Source organism: Schistocerca piceifrons, chromosome 1, assembly GCF_021461385.2.
Source record: "Schistocerca piceifrons isolate TAMUIC-IGC-003096 chromosome 1, iqSchPice1.1, whole genome shotgun sequence".
Lineage (NCBI taxonomy): Eukaryota > Metazoa > Arthropoda > Insecta > Orthoptera > Acrididae > Schistocerca > Schistocerca piceifrons.
Genome location: NC_060138.1, coordinates 739682585 through 739702828, shown reverse-complemented (window position 1 = coordinate 739702828; position 20244 = coordinate 739682585). Strand labels below are relative to the sequence as shown.

Below are 20244 nucleotides of genomic sequence, written 5' to 3'. Positions count from 1 at the left end.
TAATTCCCTCAGCATCACCCAACTTAATTCGACTACATTCCATTATCCTTGTTTTGCTTTTGTTGATGTTCATCTTATATCCTCCTTTCAAGACACTATCCATTCCGTTCAGCTGCTCTTCCAAGTCCTTTGCTGTCTCTGACAGAATTACAATGTCATCGGCGAACCTCAAAGTTTTCATTTCTTCTCCATGGATTTTAATACCTACTCCGAATTTTTCTTTTCTTTCCTTCACTGCTTGCTTAATATACATATTGAATAACATTGGGGAGAGACTACAACCCTGTCTCACTCCCTTCCCAACCATTGCTTCCCTTTCATGTCCTCGAGTCTTATAACTGCCATCTGGTTTCTGTACAAATTATAAATAGCCTTTCGCTCCCTGTATTTTACCCCTGCCACCGTCAGAATTTTAAAGAGAGTATTCCAGTCAACATTGTCAAAAGCTTTATCTAAGTCTACAAATGCTAGAAACATAGGTTTGCCCTTCCTTAATCTAGCTTCTAAGATAAGTCGTAGCGTCAGTATTGCCTCACGTGTTCCAACATTTCTACGGAATCCAAACTGATCTTTCCCGAGGTCGGCTTCTACTAGTTTTTCCATTCGTCTGTAAAGAATTCGCATTAGTGTTTTGCAGCTGTGACTTATTAAACTGATAGTTTGGTAATTTTCACATCTGTCAACACCTGCTTTCTTTGGGATTGGAATTATTATATTCTTCTTGAAGCCTGAGGGAATTTCGCCTGTCTCATACATCTTGCTCACCAGATGGTAGAGTTTTGTCAGGACTGGCTCTCCCAACGCTGTCAGTAGTTCTAATGGAATGTTGTCTACTCCGGGGGCCTTGTTTCGACTCAGGTCTTTCAGTGCTCTGTCAAACTCTTCATGCAGTATCGTATCTCCCATTTCATCTTCATCTACATCCTCTTCCATTTCCATAATATTGTCCTCAAGTACATCGCCCTTGTATAGACCGTCTATATACTCCTTCCACCTTTCTGCTTTCCCTTCTTTGCTTAGACCTGGGTTTCCATCTAAGCTCTTGATGTTCATGCAAGTGGTTCTCTTATCTCCAAAGGTCTTTTTAATTTTCCCGTAGGCAGTATCTATCTTACCCCTAGCGAGATAAGCCTCTACATCATTACATTTGTCCTCTAGCCATCCCTGCTTAGCCATTTTGCACTTCCTGTCAACCTCATTTTTGAGAAGTTTGTATTCGTTTTTGCCTGCTCCACTTACTGCATTTTTATATTTTCTCCTTTCATCAATTAAATTCAATATCTCTTCTGTTACCCAAGGATTTCTACTAGCCCTCGTCTTTTTACCTACTTGATCCTCTGCTGCCTTCACTACTTCATCCCTCAAAGCTACCCATTCCCCTTCTACTGTATTTCTTTCCCCCATTCCTGTCAATTGTTCCCTTATGCTCTCCCTGAAACTCTGTACAACCTCTGGTTTAGTCAGTTTATCCAGGTCCCATCTCCTTAAATTCCCACCTTTTTGCAGCTTCTTCAATTTTAATCTACAGTTCATAATCAATAGATTGTGTTCAGAGTCCACATCTGCCCCTGGAAATGTCTTACAATTTATAACCTGGTCCCTAAATCTCTGTCTTACCATTATATAACCTATCTGAAACCTGTCAGTATGTCCACGCTCCTTCCACGTATACAATCTTCTTTTATGTTTCTTGAACCAAGTGTTAGCTATGATTAAGTTATGCTCTGTGCAAAATTCTACCAGGCGGCTTCCTCTTTCATTTCTTAGCCCCAATCCATATTCACCTACTACGTTTCCTTCTCTCCCTTTTCCTACTACCGAATTCCAGTCAGCCATGACTATTAAATTTTCGTCACCCTTCACTATCTGAATAATTTCTTTTATTTCATCATACATTTCTTCGTCATCTGCAGAGCTAGTTGGCATATAAACTTGTACTACTGTAGTAGGAGTGGGCTTCGTATCTATCTTGGCCACAATAATGCATTCACTATGCTGTTTGTAGTAGCTTACCCGCATTCCTATTTTCCTATTCATTATTAAACCTACTCCTGCATTACCCCTATTTGATTTTGTGTTTGTAACCCTGTAGTCACCTGACCAGAAGTCTTGTTCCTCCTGCCACCGAACTTCACTAATTCCCACGATATCTTACTTTAACCTATCCATTTCCCTTTTTAAATTTTCTAACATACCTGCCCGATTAAGGGAGTTGACATTCCACGCTCCAATCCGTAGAACGCCAGTTTTCTTTGATATCTTAGTGCGCCTTTTTTTAATTTCAAAATGGTACTTACTTAAAAAACACGGCTCGTATTACTACTCAAGCTGAAAAGGAAAGGGAATTTTACATAAAAAATTACTCATCGAGCATTAATAATGAGAACATTCAAAAATTCATGTAAGTTGTTTTATATTCATAAGCGATGGCCGTCGGTTCTTATTGCTGAGATCTCTGTATACACCTCATAACTAGTAGCATTGTGACAGTTTACCTCTGTATGATACAGTTGTATTTTTCCATGTTATTGTTGGCATATTTTAATTTTTATTTCTCTGTAAAACTAATATAAGCATGAAATAAAATGCCAGATGGGTTAATTCAAGCTGTTCTTGATATTCACATTTCTTAATGTGAGCAGTACAATACCTCACTGGATGACATGCAGTTGTAACCTCTACAGAAAATGTGTCTGAATGTTTGTTTATTTTCTGTGAAGACAGTGTGTGCTTGTAAGTTTGTGACTACAAGACTATGTACAAACTTTAAAATAAGACCAAGCACGTTTTTCTAGAACATGACCAAAGTGGCACAAAGTGGAAGTGGCAGCCAATCAAACAATCAGGATCAGTGCCTATGAGATGTGGTGTCTCTGTTGCAATGGCCACAGGAAATAAGGCTTATACATTTGGTGGTGTGCGTGATACTGAAGAAACAGAGGAAGAATTGGCTGGCACATTCTACAATGATCTGCATGCAATTGATCTTGAGAAAATGTCATGGAGGAAAGGTAATCTTACATGAAGTCATCCACTTCCAGCAAAAATTTAAATCTAGCCAATAGTACTTCAGATAACTTTAAGAACATATCAGGCTTGTGCAATTTTAATATTTTTTTTATTATTTTTTATTCTGATGTGTTGTGAAATATTAAGTGACTGTCAGTTAGATAACTAGTAACACCATCAGTTAGATATCTAGTAACACCAACAGTTGGTATATAATTATTTAGGCTAAAGTAGTTTCATAGGAGATAAACTAGCACTTACATCCTGTTTTTTAGCATGTTAACCAAGTGGAACACCTGTGACATGTTAGAGCTGGGCATCTGATCTGTACTCCAACACTGACAGCTGCATGTCATTTGTAGTACTTTTGTATACAAACCATTCATATACTTCTCATGGACCATAAGCAACACAGACACTGATACTCTTCCTCAAAAATTGTATTTGGGCTACATAGTGAATTATGTCATGTCTGTTCTGATTCACAAATTATTCATATGACACATACATTATTGATAACCCTTATGACGTGGAACCCATGGGATACATTCTCAACATGACTTAGCAGTCCCTCTTAGATGTATTTCTGCTGGTTTTCTGTATCTTACAGAACACACCGTCTTACAAAACACTCTCTTAATGGTGATTATCAACTTCCTGGTTTAACTGGAAATCACTATACCCATAATTGCCTTAAGGATTCCCACACATTGACTGTGCATGCTGTTTCTAGACAAAAAAATTCACTTTTGCAACATACTTGTCATCCACATATTGATAAAAACAAGGAATCTTCATTATAATGTTTTGAAATTCACACCAGAGCTTTTAAAACAAAACTGTTCACCTGTCCATGTTCCTAAACAAATTACATAAACATCAGCATTATAGTATACTGTGAATCTGGATCCGTGCCATCTGCTGATAGATGAGAACTTTCATCAGTTCGAGAGACAAACCCATTATGACTTATTTCATTTCCAGCCGGAAGTTTTGAGCCTATCAGTGGGGCATGCCTAGACTGTTCCCCTAGAAGGAACACTAGCCACAAAATCAGATAATTTGGGTTATTTTACATATTCATGTACATCCATACTCAGCAAATAATGGAATAGTGTATTGAAAACAGTTGATTAGTGTTACTTTAATCCAACCCCTCTCCACTTCTCGTTTGATCCATTCACAAATGCTGCACAGGGAAAATTACTGCCAGGAGTGTTGGTATGTGCCCTCATCTCACTGAGGGCTACCAAGCCAGGTGGTGTAGTGGATAAGACACTGAATCCATATTCCAAAAGAGGAGAGTCAAATCCCTGTGTGGCTATCCACATTTAGGTCTCTTGAGGCAGATACTTTTGTGATTCCTGTGAAAAGATGACAGCCAATTTTCTTCCCGTTTCCACCAGTCATTATCCAAAAGAGCGAGCTTTCTGTAGGTAATAACATTGTTGTCAGTGTGATACTAAACTGCAGCTTTTGTTCCTTTCCCATCCTCACTAACGTTATCACCATGATAGTGTTCATCCAAATGTATCTATGATAAAGTGCACAAGTCGTGTTGAAATTGTTTACAGATTTAACTTCATAATGTTTCCAGGCAGTAAAGTAATCCTTAAAGATAAATTGCATGATTCTTTTGTGCAAGCTACTTTTTTCATGTAGAAGTTACCTACCCCATATATTGTCCCAGTCAAGGACACTAACTTCAATAGAAGATTTTTAGATTTCTGTCCACTTTGCATGGCACCTGCAGTTTGCTCAAGTGAATGAATCATAGTTTACTGCTGTGCACTTTGTTGTCAAGCATGTCGCTCCACGGGTATAAGAGGCACATGTTGCTGGTGACAGAGCTTGAAATATCTCTATGAAATTCCGGTGATCTTTCATTTTATGTCAGGTAGAGACCGACTGTTAGTTCAGAGCAGCATGTCTCCTGAGGTACACTGATCACAACACTATATTCACCATTGGCTTTTGCAGTTTAATTACATCTTCAGAAGAATTTTTCAACTCATGACCAAATGTAAAACACCCTTTACTCAAAATTCTAGAATACACCTAAAATGTCACCTGTTTGCCACATTCAGTCAAGACAAAACCTTGTTTGGCATTCTTCAGTCGATTTTCGTTAGTAGTTATTAATCTAAATAATAGGCCAAGAAACAAAAACAAGTTGTACCCATCCAACTGCTGCAGATTATAGCAGATCTCCTGTTAGTTGCTCAGATTGGATGTACAGTTGTGAAACCATCTGCCTGGTACATTTCTATCAATGTTCTACCTTTTTAACGTGTTGTAAGTATCAGTAAACAATCAGTGGAAATATATTATTACATCTGCATCCATTGTGAAGTGCATGGCAGAGAGTAGATCTCATTGTACCAGTTATTAGGGTCTCTTCCCATTCCATTCATGTATGGAAATTGGGAAGAATGACTGAATGTCTCTGTGCGTCCTCACAATACATGTGTGAGCAATATGTAGGGGGTTGTAGTATATTCGCAGAGTCATTATTTAAAGCTGGTCCTTGAAACTTTGTTATTAGATTTTCTGGAGATGTTATTGGTTGGTATTCATGAGACATAATGAATGTCATCGTTATCGATGATGATGTAGGCCAAAGCAGTGAATTAAAATTTGTACCAGCGCCATGAGTTGAACTCAGGTCTCGTGCTCATTAGGCAGATGTGGTGTCCATTAGGCCACTCTTTGGTATCTATGGTACCAGTGTGGTGCAACAGATAAAGCATCTGCTTCATAAGCAGGAGACGTGGGTTCAAATCCCAGCACTGCTACAAATTTTAAATGATTGCTGTGGCCTACTTCATTATCGTTTCTTGCAATAGTTTGTCTGTCTTCAAAAGGCTGCCAGTTTCTTCAACATCTCTGTAACACTCTCCTGTGGGTCAGACACACCTGTGACCATTCAAGTTGCCCTTTCTGTATACATTCAATATGCCCATTTGTCGTATTTGGTACAGGTACTACATATATGAGCAATATTATACACTCCTGGAAATTGAAATAAGAACACCGTGAATTCATTGTCCCAGGAAGGGGAAACTTTATTGACACATTCCTGGGGTCAGATACATCACATTGATCACACTGACAGAACCACAGGCACACAGACACAGGCAACAGAGCATGCACAATGTCGGCACTACTACAGTGTATGTCCACCATTCGCAGCAATGCAGGCTGCTATTCTCCCATGGAGACAATCGTAGAGATGCTGGATGTAGTCCTGTGGAACGGCTTGCCATGCCATTTCCACCTGGCGCCTCAGTTGGACCAGCGTTCGTGCTGGACGTGCAGACCGCATGAGACAATGCTTCATCCAGTCCCAAACATGCTCAATGGGGGACAGATCCGGAGATCTTGCTGGCCAGGGTAGTTGACTTACACCTTCTAGAGCACGTTGGGTGGCACGGGATACATGCGGACGTGCATTGTCCTGTTGGAACAGCAAGTTCCCTTGCCGGTCTAGGAATGGTAGAACGATGGGTTCGATGACGGTTTGGATGTACCGTGCACTATTCAGTGTCCCCTCGACGATCACCAGTGGTGTACGGCCAGTGTAGGAGATCGCTCCCCACACCATGATGCCGGGTGTTGGCCCTGTGTGGCTCGGTCGTATGCAGTCCTGATTGTGGCGCTCACCTGCACGGCGCCAAACACGCATACGACCATCATTGGCACCAAGGCAGAAGCGACTCTCATCGCTGAAGACGACACGTCTCCATTCGTCCCTCCATTCACGCCTGTCGTGACACCACTGGAGGCGGGCTGCACGATGTTGGGGCGTGAGCGGAAGACGGCCTAACGGTGTGCGGGACCGTAGCCCAGCTTCATGGAGACGGTTGCGAATGGTCCTCGCCGATACCCCAGGAGCAACAGTGTCCCTAATTTGCTGGGAAGTGGCGGTGCGGTTCCCTACGGCACTGCGTAGTATCCTACAGTCTTGGCGTGCATCCGTGCGTCGCTGCGGTCCGGTCCCAGGTCGACGGGCACGTGCACCTTCCGCCGACCACTGGCGACAACATCGATGTACTGTGGAGACCTCACGCCCCACGTGTTGAGCAATTCGGCGATACGTCCACCCGGCCTCCCGCATGCCCACTATACGCCCTCGCTCAAAGTCCGTCAACTGCACATACGGTTCACGTCCACGCTGTCGCGGCATGCTACCAGTGTTAAAGACTGCGATGGAGCTCCGTATGCCACGGCAAACTGGCTGACACTGACGGCGGCGGTGCACAAATGCTGCGCAGCTAGCGCCATTCGACGGCCAACACCGCGGTTCCTGGTGTGTCCGCTGTGCCGTGCGTGTGATCATTGCTTGTACAGCCCTCTTGCAGTGTCCGGAGCAAGTATGGTGGGTCTGGCACACCGGTGTCAATGTGTTCTTTTTTCCATTTCCAGGAGTGTACAATGGGTCACACAAGTGATTTGTAAGCAATCTCCTTGTTGACTGATTTGCTTCCCCAGTATTCTACCCACAACTGAGCCAGTGTGATCAATCCAAACTTTAGCAAACAGGTACGTGTATGAGTTTGCCTGTTCCAGCTGTGACTCAGTGATATTGTACTCATAGGATACTATGGTTTTTTTTTTTTTTTTTTGTTTTCCAGTTTGTGAAGTGCACAATACATTTCTGAACAGTTGAAGCAAGTTGCCAATCTTTGCACCACTTTGAAATCTTATCAAAGTCTGAATGAATATTTATGCAGGTACTCTTTCAGACAGTACTTTATTATAGGTAACTGCATCATCTGCAAAAAGTCTGCAGTTACTATTAATATCACCCGCAAGTTCATTAATATACAACATGAAAAGCAAGGATACCAACACACTTCACTAGGGCACACCCAAAGTTACTTCTACCGCTGATGATGATTTTCCATCCAAGATAACAGGCTGCATACACTCTACCAAAAAGGCCCAATCCAGACACAAATTTCACTTGATTCGCCATAAAATTGAATTTTTGATGTAAGTGTAGGTGTGGTACTGAGTCAAATACTTATCGGAAATCAAGAAATACTGCATCTATCTGAGTGCCTTGATCCAAAGCTTTCAGTATGTCATATGTGAAAAGCGTGAGTTGGGTTTCACATGATCAATGTTTTCAGAATCCATGGTGGTTGGCGTGGAGGAGGTTATTCTTTTCACGATACCTCATTATGTTTGAGCTTAGAATATGTTCTAAGATTCTGCAACAAATCGATGTTAAGAATATTGGACAGTAGTACGGTGGGATCACTTCTGTTACCCTTCTTTTAAATAGTTGTGACCTGTGCTTTCTTCCAACTGTTGGGCACAGTTCTTTGTTCAAGGGGTCTATGGTAGATTATAGTTAGAAGAGGGGCTAACTCAGCCACAGATTCAGTATAGAATCTGACAGGGATTCCATCAGGCTCTGAAGTTTTGCTCAATTTTAGTGATGTCAACTGTTTCTCAACACCACCAACATTAATACTTACCTTACTCATGTTTTCAGTAGTACAAAGATTTTGGGGCAAGTCTCCTGGCTTTTCATTTGTAAAGGAATTTTTGAAAATGTAGTTAAGCATTTCAGCTTTTGCTTTGTTACTCTCGGTTTCACTTCCTGTCTCTTTTGCTAGGAACTGGACACTAACTTTGGTACCACTAACAGCATTTCCATATGACCAGAATTTCTTTCAGTTTTATGAAAGATCATTTTACAATATTCTGCTACAGTAGTCATTGAAAGTTTTATGCATTGCTCTCATGACAGCCAAACATGTTCCATTCTGTGTCTCATCTATCTATAGTCCTATCTTTTGGTGTACACATATTATGCAGTAGTCTCTGTTTCTTTACAGTAACTGTATACCACGGAGCGTCCTTCCCATTATGAACTGTTCTACTGGGTACATATGTATCCAGTGCATGATCAACTGTTCTTTTAAACATGAGCACATGCTCCTGGCCTGTGCTGAGAGTCTGAAGTTCCATATTGAAATATGACACTACTGAAATTTTATCTATTTCGCTGAACATATATATCTTTCTGCTTGTATTAGTTGTCCTTTGTTCTTTGGTAATCATTGTTGTCACAACCGCACTATGGTCACTGATTCCAGTTTTGATGTGGACATCCTCAAAGAGGTCAGGTCTATTTGTTGCCATTAGATCCAATATATTTCCTTCGTAGTGGGGTTCTGAACTGCCTGTTCTAGGTAGTTTTCAGACAAGGGTTTTAGTAATGTTTCACAGAATGTCTTATCATGCCCACCATTAACAAAACTATAATTTTCCAAATTGATTGTTGGATGATTAAAGTCTCCACAGATGAGTACAGTATGATTGAGTAACTTAACGTACAAGCAAACTGAGGTTTTCTGGAAAGGTTTCAGTTACATCAGAAGATTAGTTCTGATAGAAGGATCCAATTATCATTTTATGTCCACCCCTGATACTGAGTCCTGCCCAAACAATCTTACATGCAGCTTCAGTTTCTATCTTGGTGGATTTGAGTTTCTTGTCTACTGCAAAAATTACACTACCTCCATTTCCCATTAGCCTATACTTTCGATATGCTTTTAATTTTTCCCTAAAAGTCTCACTGCTATCAAATTCAGGTTGCAACCAGATTTCTGTACCTAGCATTATGTGAGCTTCACTGCTTTTCAGGAGCACTTCAAACTCTGGCACTTAGTTGTGAATGCTTCAGCGCGTTACCCCTTGGAATTTTAATAAAAAAAGAAAAAAACTATGTATGCACCCCCACATAGTCAGCTACCTGGGTAGCTGTGTCTGATGGGTAGTACACACCTGACCAATTTAGGGGACCCTATGAGTGCTTTTGAATAGTGCCTATCACCAGTTGCACCAATCAGAATTCCACGAAAGCAGTTGTGTTCCCTGTTGTACTATTTCACGCAGTGAAAGAAACCAAGATGTACATTTAAGTTGCCCATCTCTAATTTAAAGAAATATTTATATTTTCAACTATTTTGTATTTCAGTTACTTTATGTAAGAAAGATATGACAACATCAAAAAGAAGAAGAAAAAAGGAAAAAGATGTTGCTGGTGGCGATGAAGTAGAAAGTGAAGGAGAGAGTGCAGAAGAAATGGATGTTTCCCCAACAGAGACAGAAGTAAATGAGGTAGCCCCTCCATTAATGTTCTGTGTAGTAATTCAAAGAAACATCTGTACTTGTAAGTAATAATAATAATAATGTTTCAGGAATGCACTACTGTTGCTGATGATGGCGTTTTCAAAGTCACTATTGGGAAACCTGTGCCCTCTGTTCACAGTACAACAGAAGAAACAATTGTTAATGAAACTAACACTTTTTTCCCTTCACCTAGAATTAATTGTGGCCTTGCCATTAAGCGAAGTGTGCTCTACTTGTACGGTGGCATGGTGGAAGATGGAGATAAGGAGTTTACATTGTCAGATTTTTACACCTTAGGTATGGGTAATATTTGTATGTTTTAACTTTTTGGTTAGCATTCATTTAAAAATTTGGTTGTAAAATTATGTTAGCTTTTCAATGTTGTTAGCTCAGTACACTCTGAGCTATGGGAACATCAGAGTGGATATTTTCATGAAGCTCCTGATAGTGCAAGCGCCACAATGCATGATGGATTCAAAACTCAAAAGGATGAAATCTACTAAATGATGCAGAAAGCCTACAGGGGTTCTGCTTTGTTGGAATCTCTGGTTTCGAGGTGAAGAAGACATTCAAGCCGGGCTATGAATAAAAGGCAGTAAATCCTGCCTGGACAACAGTCAACCAGGAACCATGTGTCTCGTATATATTTTGAACACTGGGCTGAATATGTGGATCACAACAGAAACTCCCAGTATTTTAAAAATGACTGTGCCCAACATAATTATTGTCAATTTGAACACGTGGGAAGTATGCCCAGCCGCTTCCCAAACTGTTGACTGTCAGTCACAAGAACAACCAAGTGGTGATTGCAAATGAACTTATGGAAGGTGTGCAAACTGGACCTCTTTCTTGAAAATTGCTATAAAACATGAGTATTTGAGAACACACCCAAGACAAAATTTCAATCTGCTGATGTCATTACCCTCATCTATAGAAGGCAAGAATTAGCAATCAAAAATTGAAAACTGTGCTAATTGTCTTTTTCAAACCTAGCGTGTGGTTCATTATAAGACCCTATGCAAAGGGCAGTCACTCAATTTTGCCTAGTACAGATGTGGGTGCTGGAAAGATTAAGAAAAATAATTATTATTTGAGATAGCTCTTTGCTCATTCCAAAATGGAGATTGCCATAACCTTGCAGGTAAAACACGACATGTCTTTCTGCGTGACAGGGAGTTTCCGGCCAATTGCAGCTTGGTGATGCTATGCTAGCCTCCCTAATCTTGACCTGGTATATTTACCAAAAGGGATTTACTTTGAAGTATTTTAGATGTTTGTAACAATATGTCACAAATCTGTGTGTGTAATTGCTTTACTTTCCAATACTTTCATATATGACACTGGAGATTATTTTCGCTTCTGGCGTTGTCTCCTCATTAAGAATAAAATACTGGGTTATGTTAACTAGTAAATGGTTTATTCCAATCATATTGCATGAGCATGTATTTGTTTAGGTGCAGAACAGTCCAAAGGCTTTCTGGGTGTGAAGAAATGCTACAAAAATTTGGGGTCCATTATGTACAACCTTCCGGATCTTCTGAACAGACAAAGGAAGTTTGGTTTGCCGTAGAATTCACATTTCTGCTGAGCAGTTGCTTTGAAAAAGATTTTCATACACAAGCAGAAAATATATTCCATAATTTGACATCACTAATGCATATATCATGTGACACTTCTTAAATACTGGAATAACCTGCACCTTTTTTCCAGTCACATGGATACTCTGTTGTTCTAGCACCCTACAGTAGATTATTGCTAGAACAGGGACCAATTCTTCCCCATATTCAATATAGAATGGAATAGATACAGCATCAGTTTCTGTTGCCTTACCTCTGGCAGATGTCTACAGCTGTTTATCATGTCCATCCTCACTCAATTCTGCGTTGCATAAAAAATAGGCTTTCCTGTCAGCTGTTTTATTTATTCTGCTATTCTTATGCATCTGCATGCATTGCAAAGCATTCGGTGTGGAAAATGCGAATTCAGTTCTCGCTGCTGTCAGGATTTTTCCTTGCTGCAAGGACTGGAAGAGGCTCATGAACTGCATGAGAGGTAATGGCTCCATTGTCTGAAAGCTTACTGCAGCTGTCAGAATGGTGTGCTGACCCCATCCGCTCCATACGTCCATACAGCATCTGAATGAGACTATTGCCAAATGACAAAATGGCAACGGGTCAGAATTGCATGGTCCTTGGGACATATTGGTGATTTTTTTTTTTTAATTGACTTTCTACTGAAATTGATGTCTGAATTGTATGATTCCATCTAGACAGGTGCTCAGAGTAATCAAGAATTCACAAGAACACAGAAAAGTTTCCTGTATCCATCTTGTGCTAGGATCACTGCCAGTTTCATTACTAATAGTCACCTTCATCCCGTAAAAGTTACCTATGTTGAAAAGCACAGAAACAAATAACAGCAAGCAGTATTCACTCAAACTTTTGAGCACTAGCTCTTTTTCTAGCAATAGTACACACACACACACACAAACATGCACACTCCCAAGTGTGTTGACACATTCACACACACAAGCTTGCACACACACCCAAATAGACACTGCTGAGTGTGTCCTTGGGTGTCTGTGTGGTGGAGTGTGTGAATGTGTGTACTATTGCTAGAAAAAGAGCTAGTGCTTGAAAGCTAGTATGAATGCTGCTTTTTTTTTTTATTATGTTTTCCTGTGCTCCATGCATTGATCCACTATGGGCAAGTGGTTGCCTTTCCCTAATATTACATATTGCTCCAACAGGGAGTATCCTGTATTTTTACACTGTGTTGAAGAGAGTAGTACTAATTGTGAATTCATTGTGTTTGAATTCATTGACTGAAGCAGTATTACAGAGTACTCCCTAGTTATGAGTGTGCATGCTTTCAACTTGGTTTTTTTGAGAGAATTTTAGCTTGTGGAGATTATCCTTTATGGTTCTCTGAAGATGGAATCATCTTATTCTGACTGAGTAATGTGACACTGGGAAACACTGAACTTCCATACTAGAAGGCCATAGTTCAAATTTTCATATGGCCATCCAGATTTAAATTTTCCACGTGTTCCCTAAATTGCTTAAGGGAAGTGCTGGGATTATTCCTCTGAAAAGGACATAGCCGATTTCCTTCGGGAAGTGTGCTTGTGTTCCATCTCTCATGGTTTTAAACAAGTATTACAGAAACCAGGGAAAATATTAAAAATGGTCTACACAGATAGCAAAAATGAAAAGACAAGTAAAAGATCATTACATAGAAATTTCTTGCCTGTAGCAAGAGCAAAATCTTGGGCATAGGGTTCATCTGCTTGTTCATCATCTTCTACATGAGCAGTGCATATGCAAAGGCATTACCATTGTGGAACACAGTGTATCTGTTATCAGATATTTGTATCACAGGAAACAGTTACTTACGTAAACTGTTCACTAAACTTTGTATTGGGAGCATGGCAGGAGGACCAATGAAACAATGCATCCAAAAATGGGTACATATAATACCCCTAATGTAAGCTTATTTTCAGAAAAGGCTGAGTAATGTAATATAAATGGCTGCTTCTTCTGTTCATGTCTTTTGTGAAACCATGATTGAAGGTACCATTGTACCAGGGCCACGGACCTTCAGGTTAGTGTATTTGTGAATTCTGTGAAAGTAATTCAGACAAAAAAAGTGTAGTTTCTATCTTTGTCAGTTAAATGTGCTACTGAAGTGTGACAGCCATCCAGGAGTCAGAGAATCTACCGTATGTACTTGAATGTAAGCCGCACTCGAATCTAAGCCGCACCTGAAAAATGAGACTCGAAATCAAGGATAAGAAATTTACCCGAATCTAAGCTGCTCCTGAAATTTGAGACTCGAAATTCAAGGTGACAGAAAAGTTTTAGACCACCCCTCCAAATCAAAACAAAGTTGGTCCATTGTAACGTGAAACACAACTGAGGTCGAATTGGTTCGAGTCGTAAGCTTAACAGTTAAGCTTTACCAAGTAGCCATTGCTACGTGTCAGGTGCTCCGTCCGTATTTATACGGGTACCCTTCCTTTTTCATGTGCTTCGTCTGGTTTGAATCGATTGCTTAAAGAGAGGAATTATCTCATTAGCGAAACAATGGCAAGAGACTGCTATTTGTTGTTACTTACACTGCTGCTTTCTCTGATAATGATCAACAAGAACCAAATAATAGCTGCGTATGATAGATGTTCTGAATGAGAGTTTAGCGAAAATTTTTCTCTGTTTGAAAATCTTTGCAGACGCCTCTTTAGTACATTACATTCTGCACAGAAATTAGTCACCTTAGATTTAAAAATTTAGTCAGTTGCCGTGCTTCATTTCTGACTGTACCGCTATTCAGCATAAGAATAATATGAATATAAACATGACATGATATGTACATTAATCCATGTTTGCTGTTGTCTTGGTCTAGTTTCGGAGTTTATTAGGCAGACAGGATTTAAATGAGATAGCAGCGAACACGAAAGAATACATGGCATAATGTTTATATTCTTCTACCTTTTCTTTTAATTTATTTACTGACACAGAGGTTTTGGCGCCAGTATTTATCTTTGTGCCTGCAAAGCATACCTGTGTTGTGCTACATATATTTGATTGCAGAAGTTAGTTGTGGCGACACCTACCAACATTTTTCAGAACTTCCGCTTACTTTGCACTCGATTCTAAGCCGCAGGCAGTTTTTTGGATTACAAAAACCGGAAAAAAGTGCGGCTTAGATTTGAGTAAATACGGTAAGGCCGTAATTTAGTGAAAATACCCTACACATAACGACATGCCTACACGTGGGGTAACCTTACCTGCCATTTCACTGTTATATTCTTTTCTAATCTTCTCTTTTGTGCTTGTTTGTCTGATGATTACACAGCCATTGCAGTTAATTTACTAGATAAGTAACAGAATGAATGGCCCATGTAATGATTAGTTGATTGGGAAGCAGTTACAGATGATAGTACCATGATGTTCAGTAGTTATGATAAATGGAATGTTCTCTAACCTGTAAAATGTAAAAACTGATCCTTCAATCAATTTCAGAATATCATTTACATCATTTCATTGATACATTTTCTTTCTAATTTTTCAGACCTCCATAAGCTGGATGAATGGAAAACCCTCATAACAAGTGACTTAGCCACACAAGAATGGATTGCTTCAGACAGTGAATCGGATGAAAGTGATGATGATGAGGAGGAGGATGAAGATGAAGATGAAGATGAAGGTGAAGATGAGGATGATGAAGAGGAAGAAGAGGGTACTGCCAGCAAAAAAACTGAAAACAATGACAAAAATAATTTGAAAATGGAAACAGACTGATTGTGACTGACCAAGTTTTGTTGTTATTTAAAAACTTTTTTTTTTTTTTCAAATACATTATCACATATTTTTGAAAAGATGTGTGGGAGGTCACTTTTATTCCCTTACACATATGCACACCCAACCGAATGTGATGTTCCCATGTATGCAGATAATCTGTTAAAAAAAAAAAAAAAAAAAAAAAAAAAAAAAAAAAAAAAAAAAAAAAAAAAAAAGGATAAATACAGTAAGTTTTATCGGAGTATGTGAAATGTTCATTGGTGGCAATAATCAGTTCCTTGAAATTTGTTCCCCACTACTTCAGGAATAAGGAAAAGTTGCTTAGAACTAAATCTACAGATCTGCACATTTGTTGTTGTGACTGGCACTGTTTAGGGCAGGGATTCCCTGATGAAAGGGCAAGTAACATGCCAATCTTGATCACCAATCAATCCAACACTGACCCATAATTGGCCCCTGTTGTGCTTCTGTCCATTCCCAAGTAATTTATTAGTATTTTATCTTATCACCAAATAGTAGAGCCACTGAGACATTGGCAGGCTCAGAAACAAAATTAAAAACATAAAACGTCAAAACATAAAAAAAATCTGACACCACACAGATCGACAGATTGATAGTCAAATCGAAACCAGCTGTATTTTGACCGCCGTCTTGTCCACTGCACTACAGATTTGTTTTTGTGACCATGTTTCCAAGTTACTGGTACTTTTGTGTAAATTTGTGAACAGTGATCAAGAGAGCCACAGAAATGGAAACACCTCAGCTCGCCACAATGAGACTGCCACGCCACATGAACAAAGTGACTGACTGTTACAAAACATTTTCATGCAAACACCAGTCCAGCTTACAAAGTGACATCGCCTCTTATTAGGTTTTCTCTTCTTCCACAGGATAACCACAGAATTTATGAACAGACTGTTTAACATCTGCATGATCCTATTGTGAAATTGTTTTTGTAATGCCATGTAGCCTTATGATGAGCCCCTCAAAACATGCCACACAATAAATAAATAATACATTAGTTAACAAATTTTGTGACTGGTAGTGGTTGTTAACAACCATTACATATTGACACCTTTTGATATGCTGAAAAAATCAGAAGGGGCACTTGTCTTCACATTTATGCGATTATTGTGTAGACTTTTGATCAGTGCTGTCAGATGATGTGGGACACCGAACACTGTGAGCACGTTACAGCTTTTCCCGGACAACACAGTCAAAGGCTTTCCTATACTCAAGGAAGCAGATGGAAACAGGAACACAGAACTCTCTGAACTTCTCGATTTGCTGTACGTTGAGAACCTGTTCAAGGGTTCCTTTTCCTTCAACACATTTTTTTCCGTGGCCAGTTTTGGTTGAGAAAATGCAGAATTTGTAGTGGGGCATTGTGGAATAAGCCCACTTCAGCACCTATAGTTTCATGAAGTTCCAATAGGTGGTGACGCTATATGTAGGCTTCAAAATGAAATCTGTAATGGTGATTTGTTCCAAGCAGAGAGCTGCCTTTGAGTTTCTTTTGGCAGAAACCAGTAACATCACAGATATTCATAGGTGCTTTCAGAATGTCTACAGAGGACTGGCAGAGAACAAAAGCAGGGTGAGCTGTTGGGCAAGACATCTGTCATCATCACAGTAAGCTCACACAAACCTGTCCCATCTCCCACTTGACCACCAGCTGCACACAGCTGTGACTCCTGCAATATTGGAAAATGCGAATATTTTCATTCCGAAGTAGTCGACAGATCACAATCGGACAATTCGCTGCACAACTAGATGCTGATGGTGCTAATACACTCATCCACCATTTGGGTTCCTCGACCATAAAGAGCAATGTTGGACCATCTGTGTGGAATTGCTTGCACATTACAGGGATGATGGTGACAATTTTTCGTCAAACATCATCACAAGCAATGAAACGTGGGTTCATTTCTTCGACCCAGAAACAAAATGACAACCCATAAAGTGGCACCACACCACATCTCCTCCGAAGAAAAAGTTCAAACCATACCCTCGTGTAAAGTCATGGTGACAGTCTTCTGGGACTCTGAAGGGGTTACGCTGTTTGGTGTCCTCCCTCATGGTGCAAAAATCAACTCTGGAGTGTATAGTGCTATCCTCAGGAAACTGAAGAAATGACTTCAGCATATTCATCACCAAAAAAATGCAAACGAACTTTTAACTACTTCCTGACAACGCAACACCTCAAACAAGTCTGCACACCCAAGAGCTCATAAGACACCATTCGACTATTTACCCTCATCCATTGTACAGCATGGATCACGCACCTTCCAATTCCATCTGTTTGGTCCAGTGAATGATGCACTCCATGGGAAGCAGTATGTGGATGATAAGAAGGTTATTGATGCAGCAAGACATTGGCTCTGACGTCAAGTAGTAGAGTGGCAGTGTGTGGGCTTACAGGCATTGCCGGTAAGGTAATGTAAGGTTGTTGCATTGCACAGTGATTATGTTGAAAAATGGGGTTATGTAGCCAAAAGAGTGGGAAATAATATGGTGTATTGGAATCTTGAATAAAACCAACCTGCTTTCAGAAAAGAAGTCTGTTGCGTCACTTATTGAGTGCCCCTTGCATAAAAGTAATAGAAAATATTATTACAGCTTCTAGTATAAGTTTTACATCATTTTGTTTTGAAATAGTTTGGTATCGATATTATTTAATCAATAAAAAATGAATGGAAAAGCTCAAATTTACGTCACTCATACTTGGAAAAAGTTGTCGATACCCAATGGCATCGGTAGTTACATAAGATACTGGACTTTATTATATCATGGGAGCCAACTGCCCCTCAGTGTTGTATCCTCACAGAGATTTTCTAATTTGATGATGAATGACTAGCTGTGAGGGGTACTAATTTGCAACGTGTGAAGCCTTAAACCAGATCTTGCACTTCTTCCATTGTGCTACAAGTAAGGGACAAAGTTGGCTCATGCCAATGTGTTAATCACACTCCACCTGCTTGCGGGACTTCAAAATATACTACTCTCGGTAAAAAAAAATTAACTGATTGGCATTTTAAGTAATTATGGGACGTGTGTAACATGCATTTTAAAGTTTTGTGAGTTGGCACAACTCCTCCTCAAAATAGCAGGAAGGAGATTTTAATGTGTAAGTGGTAGGTTCATCATGAACACTACATGATCAACCAGCCATTTACAAGGCATAACAAAAATATATCAGGAGTCATTGAGAGGTTATTGGGGTGCCTTGAGGAACAACTTGAGGATGCAAACCCGTGTCCAGAAATGTCTAATTATGCCAAAGAGCATCAAAGTTGGAGTCAAGAACACCTGTCACTAGGCTGCCCTGAGATGTTACACAGACCAAACTCCTTGCAATCATATTTTAATGAAAATTGATCTGAATCAAAATAATTCATTTTTGTTTGATTCTGGTAACCAGTTTGAGTCTAGAAGATCATCTTCAGACCAGGAGTTCCAGATAATGTGAGGATTCAGTTAACAGAGCTGTTGAGTAATACCTGCAGTTGCTACAGGTACCAGTAGGTAGTGCTCAGCAAGTCTGTGAACTGAACTGTCTCCTCACATCATGTACTGTGATTTCAACTGGTTTTTATAGAAACTGTAGTTCTACAGTGATGTCAAAAACTATTTCCTTGCAGTTGTAGCTTACCCATTTTTACCTGTACAGATTTGCCCTTGGTAGGTTCACCTCCATCAAAGCCAGCTGAAAGTTGGTGATAGGAATAATACTGTCAATAATGTAGTCCACACCAAAACCAAAGTACAAACACTTTACTTGCACTATGATGTCGAATGAACTACTGTTTGTGGCCCCTTTAAGTCTCATCTATTTAAATTTAAATGAGTAACTACTTGGTCGATCTCCCATAATATTGCTCAAATGGAGTAATCTATCCATAATATAATAAATCACAAATTTTACATATGGCAAATAAATAATTGACACAGTAGTTGAATAAAACTTGTAAATCACTGCCTTTCAGATCTAATAGTCATTTCAGTATGAAAACTAAGTGCTCAGTAATTATCATTTGGAAAACACACTGTTCATGCTCCAGCATCACTGTTGGTGATAATCATTACTGAAGCTTAACACAGTTCACGTGAGGATAATTATACATTAACAGTCCAGTACATTTAAAACAGTCACTAAATTATTGAATAAATGCCCAGACATGAAATTTAGATAAAATGTGGTACATTTTCCAACTTGTAATCTCTATGAAATTGACTGCAGTATATTATCCCATACTGGTAGACATAGACCTTGCTCATTTCACCATTAACCACTGACTAAATTGAAACAGCTTCCAAGTTTTGTACCAGATTTTCACAAACTACAGTTAAAAATTTACATTCTGAGTAACTTAACAATGGATGGAGATGTGTTTGAACATTAACTTTCAGACACAGTAGTAATTTCTACTGAGTTACACCACCTATGTGCCTAAATATGATAAAGTGCTCGAAGTTTTATCAGTATCTTTTCACATCTTTTATATATTCGTTTTAGCCCATTTCTTCTGTTTGGAATATTTTGAATTGTAGGATTTTTATGAATGTTGGCTAACTATTTCAGTAATTTTTTTTGTGTATTAGATCTCATCATGTGAATGTTGAGACAACCACCGTCTATCATGGGCAGCCATTTAGTGTGTGGTTTAAACATTCTCTGTTTATGATCCATCAGTGCAATGTTGCAAGCTGTTACACATTAAGAACAATGTGAGTTGGTTTGTTGCTGCTACTAAACCCAGTAGAAAGATCAACTCCTATAGTATAA

The 20244-nt window shown here is 39.4% G+C and overlaps 1 protein-coding gene across 1 annotated transcript in view; it reads left to right on the top strand.

The window, feature by feature from the left end:
* LOC124711711 (kelch domain-containing protein 4) overlaps positions 1-15615 on the top strand; it is a 43225-nt gene extending 27610 nt beyond the window's left edge. Inside the window, exons 6-9 of the mRNA XM_047241925.1 lie at positions 2796-3011; positions 10004-10146; positions 10227-10455; positions 15229-15615. Coding sequence (XP_047097881.1) covers positions 2796-3011; positions 10004-10146; positions 10227-10455; positions 15229-15458 — 818 coding nt within the window. The 3' untranslated portion in view covers positions 15459-15615. The remainder of the gene's footprint in view (positions 1-2795; positions 3012-10003; positions 10147-10226; positions 10456-15228) is intronic.
* Positions 15616-20244: the final 4629 nt, after the last annotated feature.